Source organism: Semicossyphus pulcher, unplaced genomic scaffold (assembly GCF_022749685.1).
Source record: "Semicossyphus pulcher isolate SPU_LCO1_2020_fin unplaced genomic scaffold, fSemPul1.0.p SCAF_4, whole genome shotgun sequence".
NCBI classification, from domain to species: domain Eukaryota; kingdom Metazoa; phylum Chordata; class Actinopteri; order Labriformes; family Labridae; genus Semicossyphus; species Semicossyphus pulcher.
The window spans coordinates 27,694,647-27,702,341 of record NW_027211715.1 but is presented as its reverse complement, the minus strand read 5'-3'; the positions used below and the strand labels follow the sequence as shown (position 1 = coordinate 27,702,341).

The following is a 7,695-nucleotide window of genomic DNA, read 5'->3' as shown; positions in this document are numbered from 1 at the left end:
TATTGCTTAGACTAACATTTAATGTTTTTAACTTTTTACACTTTGGTTTCCGTCTGCGCATGCGTAAGGGCAACACCTCCACTCGCACATGACTACTGTTGTCATGACAACTGGCACTCACAAGAAAGTCAGAACTTCAATCTGACTTCTGACAGCGGAAGTTTCATCACTTAAATAACTTTGCTTTTTGTTCCTGTAGCCGTTGCTCTAAACTAATTATTGTTATACTTCATGTATTCATATGAATTATTTTGAGAGGATACGCCCCGGGTAAAAATGCTGGCGACCTGTAAAGGTGTATCAGCCGTTGCTCCGGGGCGAGGAAGTGCGGGACCGGGGTCAGTGCATCAAAGCACCGGTCACAGAGGAGCACAAAGCGGGGAGGAGAGACTACAGGGCTTCGGGGCTCAGGAGTGGCCCGACGGATCCAGATATGAGGGAGAATTTTTGAATGGATTGAAACACGGCAAAGGGCGGTACACCTGGAGAAATGGAGAGGTAATAAAATGAAACAGAATCAGGTGAAATACCGTAGAAAAGGCCATTTTCCAGTTAAGCTAGGTAAGCTAGCTAGCAGTGGTCATATTAGGAGTTTAACTTTAGTTTTGTTAAGATAAACAATAGGAAGGTTGTTCTATTATATCTTTTTGTGTGTGTCTATGGCAAAAAGATCTTAAATAAAACATAACATAAACAACATAATTTGTTTTTACTGTCAGTCAATACTGTATTTTCCTTTTTGCACCTTTCTGTAGTACTACGAGGGCTCTTTCTACAAAGACTACAAACATGGTGATGGAATGTACTGCTGGCCCACAGGTCACAAGTACACCGGCAAGTTCTACCTTAACAGAAAAGAAGGATACGGACAACAACTGTTCCCTGACGGAGCCAGCTTTCAGGTAAACAGGATGAATTGGAGGCATTTGGATGGATTTCTTTCTTAATGTTTATGGGTAAATAGCAATGAATATCTCCCCTCCTTTCAGGGTTTGTACCATGCAGACCAGAGGTTTGGTCCAGGTGTGGTTAATGATCCAGACGGACGTAAGGATGTGGGTCTGTGGCTTGGGGAGCGACTGTTAAAGCTATGTACTTCAGTAGAAGAGGGTTTTAGCCTTAAGAGCCTTCCCGAATATGCTGCCTTCATGAATCCAGCTGCTGCCACAGATTCACTGACTCAGGTATATATGCTTACCACTGTCTCACCCCATCCACAGCTTAATATATGTGCAAGGATCTTCATTTTTATACATATATTTGGTGTTTAATGTCATTTCCAAAATTATGTTTGATAAACATCTTCAAGAATTGCTCCTAACCAGACTGACCAAAACCATATTTATAAGACACCGACTCCTATTTGTCATAAACTTCTCATGATTATTTTCTCCCATCTACATTATGTCAGTTTTTAACACAAGCTACATTAACCTTTTGTACGATGCTTTTCAAGCAAACATTGTTGTCCCAGGAAGTAGAACCTAAATTGTTTCTTTACACCTGTTAAATATGTGAGTTTTACAAACCTATTCAATAAATTATGTAATTTAATGTGTTGACATTTGCAGAAGATTCCTAATTGACATCTGTTCTTCTTACCAGCCTCCTACTAGTTATCCACAGACAGAATCCAGGTCATACTCTAAGGTACAGTACGACCATAATCAACAACTTTATAACCTTTGTGACTGAACTTGAATCAGATCATCAGTTCTCCATCCTCCCCAGGTGGATATTAACAGAGATCTGCTGCCAGGAGAGGAGTTTATTCTTCCCCCTGGCATGGAAAGTTACTCAACAGATGGCGACCACTTGCCGCTGCCTCCTGGCCGAAGAAGAGAGTTGGATCAACACTTTTATGGCGAGCTGTGGGAGCCAGACGCTTACCCACACCAAAGCTATAAGCGAGACCCACTCTCCATTCTGCCCTTAGAGGTCCGCATGCAGGCTCACATACAGATGCACAGGTCAGACAACACAATAACGGATGTTTTAGTATTTGCACCAAGTAGCATGTGTGCTAATATGAATGTATTTGTTTTTGTGTCTCCCAGGCTACAAGCTAAAAATGTGGACTGGGACGTGGCAGCTGTTCTCTCTTTGAGCAGGGAAACCTTTGGTCCTAAAGGACCTTTGGAAGTCAGTTCAGAGTTGTTGATCCAGCACGCCTCCCGAGGGGAACTGCAAGCTGTGTCACAGATCCTCCGGACCAGATTGGTCCACCCTGATGTAGCAGATTCACAGGGACACACTGCACTGATTGCTGCCACAGTAACACAATATTACATTTCCATTGGTTTTTATTGCAGTTGTGCATTTATTTGCATTGTGATAATTATCCAATCCAGGTTTAAAATAAATTATTTTGAAACTTGTATTCTTGACAAATATTCTCCATTAATAGTAAAAAAAAAAAAAATCAACCAGTCATGTTTGTCTCTTTTTCTTTCTTGTACCTGTCAGGTTAACTGCCATAATAATGTGATCCACCTGTTGTTGGACATGGGTGCTGATATTGACAAGTTGAATTGTGAAGGCATGTCTGCCCTGGCTGTCTGCCATGTCCACTACTACCCTTTTCAGTCTCTGAATACTACAATGGCTGAAACTCCAAATGCCAAAATTCAAGTACGATTCTAGCTAAAGTAGTGTTTAGCCTTATTCTATATCTGTAATTCACAAATATGATTGTGTTTTGTCCTGTTCATTGAAATAAAATAACTAGCCTGTAATGTGTCAATAGGCTTTGAGGTCTCCATCTGCATGTGGGAACAGTCCTCAGACCAGCCAAGTGGACTCCACTACAGATACACGAAAGTTTAACGACCCTCCGACCCTGAGCAACCAGAGTCACCACTCTGACCAGTAAGAATGTAGCTGATATTGACTCTCTCACACATCAGCTGCAGGGCCTCAAAATATTTATATTTTCAATATTGATTTATGTTTTCACAATTAGTATTAACCACAAGTACCAGAGCCCAAAGTGATGTCTTCAAATTGCTTCTTTTCCAACTCAAAGACCTTTTCTTCACTATCATAAATTATTTTAAAAAGCAGCAAATACTTACATTTAAGAAGTTGGAACCAGCAACTGTGTGACATTTTTCCTTGAAAAATTACGCAAATTATTAATCAATTATTCAAAAATGTTGACAATTAAATTTCTTTTGATGGACTAAGTGATTAATTGACTCTAGCTGTAGTCGGATGTACCATTTATAAAGTGTCTCTTATATAAGCTGATGTATTAATTTGAGTCTCCTATTTGTTGATCTTACATTACAGCAGTAACGTGTCCACTACCAGCGAGCTCACTGCTGAGCTGAAGGAGCATGAGGCCCCTGCAGACACTGAACGCCTGCAGGAGGAGGAGAAAAGCATAAATGAGGAAGTAGGAGAAGGAGTGGAAATAAAGTGTATAGAGGCAGAGAAAGAGGGGAAGGAAAGTGAGAGAAAAAAAAGGAGTAAAAGGGAGGATGAGAAAGAGATAAAATTTGAAGAAAGAGAGATAGAGAGCAGATCTAATCAAACAATGGGGAACAGAGAAAGTGAGGTAAAAGAGAAGGAAACACCATATAGGGAGAGAGATAAAAGAGAGGAAGATTCTGAGCTTGGTGAGAGAAGCGAGACAGAGTCAAGAAAAGAGATGGAGGAGGTTAAGGAAGATGTAGAGATGAGAGTAAGAAACATTCATGAAGAGGATTCAAATGACAAAGAAGAGAGGGGAAGTGAGGGCGTGCCTGGCAGCTTAAAATGGAAGCAATGTCCAGCTGAGGAAGCAGGAAGACTTCAGGTATAAAGCACAGAGATCCAATCCATCCCATTACGGTTCTGATAAGGTGGCACTTGTTTGAACTCACTGCTGCTTACTCTTCTCTCTGTCTCCAGCAGGGAGATGGCAAAGATTTGACCCATAAACCAACCTTTGACTCTGCCTGCTCCATCAACAACTCCAACGTTCAGGTCACAGAGGAAATGATGCAGCCCTCAGCAGAGGCGCTGAGTCATACAGGGGTCCCTCAGCTCTCAAACACACAGGAGACTGTACTAAAAATGGCTGGCATGAAAATTGAGTCAGTTTCCCTATTGTCTCTCTGTTTGCTCTGATCCAATGGCAATGATTTTCTTGGTGCATGTGCATCTATGTGTGAATTATAGTATGTGTTGTGTGCCTGTCCAGACCCCGGGTTCGTTTGAACACCCTGAAGCTATTACTGGAACGGGGAGCTGACCCCAATGCATCCAGGGTTCCCATGCCCGTCCTCTTTTTTGCCATTATGGCAGCTGATGCTGAGGCCGTCAGGAGGCTGCTGCTGTGTGGAGCTCGCACTGACATTCCTCTTCCACCTGAGGCAGGATACATTTGTTTTTTTACTAATTTAAGGAATTCATGGGTTATAGACAACATAAAAAATTAATTTTTCAGGGCCTCTTTTTTGTGATCAAATACATTTTCAGACATTAAGCAAAATGTGTTGTGCCCCAAATCTCAGAAATAAATAAGTTTATAAACACAGAGAAACCAAAATGTATACTGCTCCCCTCTCTGATCTTCAGTACCCCTCAACCACCATTTTCCATAAACTTCTGCTGTGCAAACTGTAAACCCCTTTGAGGCAATTTGTTATTTGTAATACAGGTGTACATAAATATATTTGACTTGACTTGAACCTGTATTTTTATTGTAGAGGAAAGGCCTGTATCCTCTGCATGTAGCTGCAGCGCTGCCAGGCTCAGCAGGTCCCACAATCACAGAGTCGCTCCTCCACGCTGTCACTGACCCAGACACACAAGCATGTGACCAGGACGAGATCTATGAACCAGATCAGGTTTGTGTTTTTTAAGCTTTTTCAATATTTCAGTAGGACCTTTCTAAGGTGATTGTTAAACTTGTAAGAGAAGAGTTTCAGTCTGAGTTTTTGTCATAAAGGCTGATGAACCACTGATCACTGATGAGAACAACCTCAAAGCTGGAGGCCGCACAGCCCTGCATCTGGCCTGCCAGAGAGAGAGTGACTACCAGGTCAGTTCATATTGTACATGCACACTCATACACACCATCACTGAAGAAAACATCCACAAAAGTCAGTGTTCTCTATTTAAATGACTCTTCTTATTTTGCAGAATGCCAGTAAAGTGGTAGCCCTCCTGCTCTCCCACAGAGCCAGCACAGACCTCCTCTGGAGCGGACACTCGCCTCTGTCCCTGGCTATTGCATCTGGGAATGACCTGGTAACCCAGCCACTCCCACACACACACGCACACACAACTAATCACATGAGTCCGAACCTCACTTGTCCCTGAACCTGTTCCTTTCCTCCCCTCAGGCAGTGGAGGAGCTGTTAAAGGGAGGAGCAAATCCCAACCTCCCTCTTGGTCGCAGCGTGGGCAGTGCCCTCTGTGCCCTCGCAAACATCAACTACTACCTTGGTGGAAACAGAGCTAAGCTGGTACACACAAGCACACTTACACAGACAAATAGCCATATATATGCATGAAAACTTTTGACAGATAAATATTCATCTTAAAGGCACACTGTAGAGAGCAATTTTATTCCACAAACCCCCCTATAAAGGATGCTCTCTTATATTACATCTCAAAACAACACAGATGACAGTTTTCTTGTTTGCTTTCAGTGAGTCACATTTAATGGACCTCAAAAAAAATGACATGGTTGTCTACAGCAACTTTAAGACATTTAAAAGAAATGTTGAGTTATGAGTTTGTGTTGTTTTGTGTATGTGCGTGTGTGTCTTTGATGTAGTTGGACATGTTAGCTAAAGCTGGTGCCGACATTTTGATGCCAGTAAAGGTGGGCGAATCTGTGGGAAATGCAGTCGACTATGCACACTGCTCCTTCAACCAGGTAACGCACCAGCTGTAAAACAGCGTGTGCATTTCGTTTGAATTCATTTCAATACTACAGTTATAATAGATGTTTGAGTAAGTAATAGTTCATGTTCAGACTGTGTCAGAGAGTTGTTTATTCAACTTTGTAGTTCTTTTTGAAGCCTTATTTTATTATCAAGTGACTCATCTTTAAAAAGAAAATAGATACAAAAAATAACATATATCCGTTCATACCCGATCTGAGCGAGGGCTTTGTGTACCTTTTGTTTTGATAACTTATTTCTGTGCTGCATAATCTAATCTGTATAGATTCCTATATGTCATACTTTCTTATCCAGGACTTGCGTATTGCCCACACTCCCTTCCACGCTCTGAACATGCTGGAAAGGGAAACGTTTAAAATGCGGCGCCAGCTGCTGAGCCTGATGGAAGATTTGCTGAGAAACACTGCTGGCCAGAGGCACAGAGAGCTTCTAGAGAAAGAAAAGCAGCTCACGTTGAACAGTAAGCGTTGTTATAAGTAATATTTGTGGTTATTTTTACGGGTTCACCTGTATGGCTGTAAATAGTGTGTGACTGTATGTGTGAGTTTAATGTATTTATGTGACAGAGAGGTTTTTGTACACAGGTGAAAGTGTCATTTTGTCAAACGTGCCCCTGCCCAGCTGTGAAAGTCTATCCCCCATAACTGAAAAACACAGGTACACACACATTTATGTAAGGCACAATGTCATATGAATTGTGATCACAATTTAATGTAAGAGTTGAGAGGCAAAAAAGACACACAAATCTTCCATGAGCCTGTTTCCAACCAAATATGTACATTTATTTTCTCAGGAATCTGGTGTTTAAGTTCTGCTACCACTGCGGTCGCTCCGTGTCCGTGAAGCTGACTGCCTGTAGCCGCTGCCATAAGGTCTTCTTCTGCTCCAGGAACTGCAAACTGAAAGCGTGGGAGGAAAGACACAAGCAGGAGTGTGTCCGGGAGTCAGGTGGGAATCAGGGCAGTTCATTTTTAATCCAGCAAACCAAAAAACTCCAGCCCCCAAACCATACTGCCAGAGCACCAAAGCTCTGACTAGAAATATCACCAAATAAGATTAAATAAAATAGAATGTGTAACTTCGCCATAGTGTTTTGATTTTGTGATATTTATATGATAAAATGACGCTGTGGACAGAAAATGAATGATACACATTCCTCATTTTAATACTAATCTGGATGAACAGAGCATTAAAACACTTGTCTATCTTCTCTCAATCCAGCATCTGCTGATGGCATTCAGAAGATTGTTGTGTTTAAATCCCAACGAAGCCCCAGGCCCTTGACTGCCAGGTTGAAAACCAAAACAGTCCCCAGACCGCTGATTGTCGAGTTGAAATCCCAAAGAGTTCCTGGGCCCTTGAGCGTGGCTGAGGTCCCAGTCAACTTGAAGGAGAACTACAGCCACAACTGATGGAAAATAACATTTTGCACATCTAATAACAGCTAACTTTATCTTCCTAATAATGCAATGCACATCTTTGACTGTTTCTGAGTCTTAATTGTATATGTTTAACTGAATGGGGACGACAGTATTTTGTGCCATAATCATTTCTCTTTGACATATTTATATATGTAGGTATAAAATCTTTTATAGTGTTGTAATAATAACGTAATATGTCTCTATCTGTGCTTTTGCAACAGAAATGTACTGTACTGTATGGCAAACACTGTATGGCTAATTGACACATTTACAAACTAAATCCATTTGGAACAATAACCAGATGTTTGCATCTGGCTTCTATTATACCTCGATGCTCTGACTAACTCTATTACCTTCTTCTTAACCACATTTCA

The 7,695-nt window shown here is 41.4% G+C and overlaps 1 protein-coding gene across 1 annotated transcript; it reads left to right on the top strand.

The window, feature by feature from the left end:
* The first annotated feature begins 276 nt into the window (after nt 1-276).
* Nucleotides 277-7,312, top strand: ankmy1 (ankyrin repeat and MYND domain containing 1). The gene is made up of 19 exons (XM_069680669.1): nt 277-498; nt 756-902; nt 990-1,184; nt 1,732-1,970; nt 2,058-2,274; nt 2,467-2,631; nt 2,747-2,868; nt 3,292-3,799; nt 3,898-4,079; nt 4,187-4,358; nt 4,695-4,839; nt 4,923-5,029; nt 5,131-5,238; nt 5,334-5,456; nt 5,771-5,872; nt 6,195-6,360; nt 6,467-6,557; nt 6,694-6,848; nt 7,122-7,312. The coding sequence occupies exons 1-19, from the start codon at nt 277-279 to the stop codon at nt 7,310-7,312; spliced, it is 3,357 nt and encodes a 1,118-aa protein (XP_069536770.1).
* The last annotated feature ends 383 nt before the right edge of the window (nt 7,313-7,695 follow it).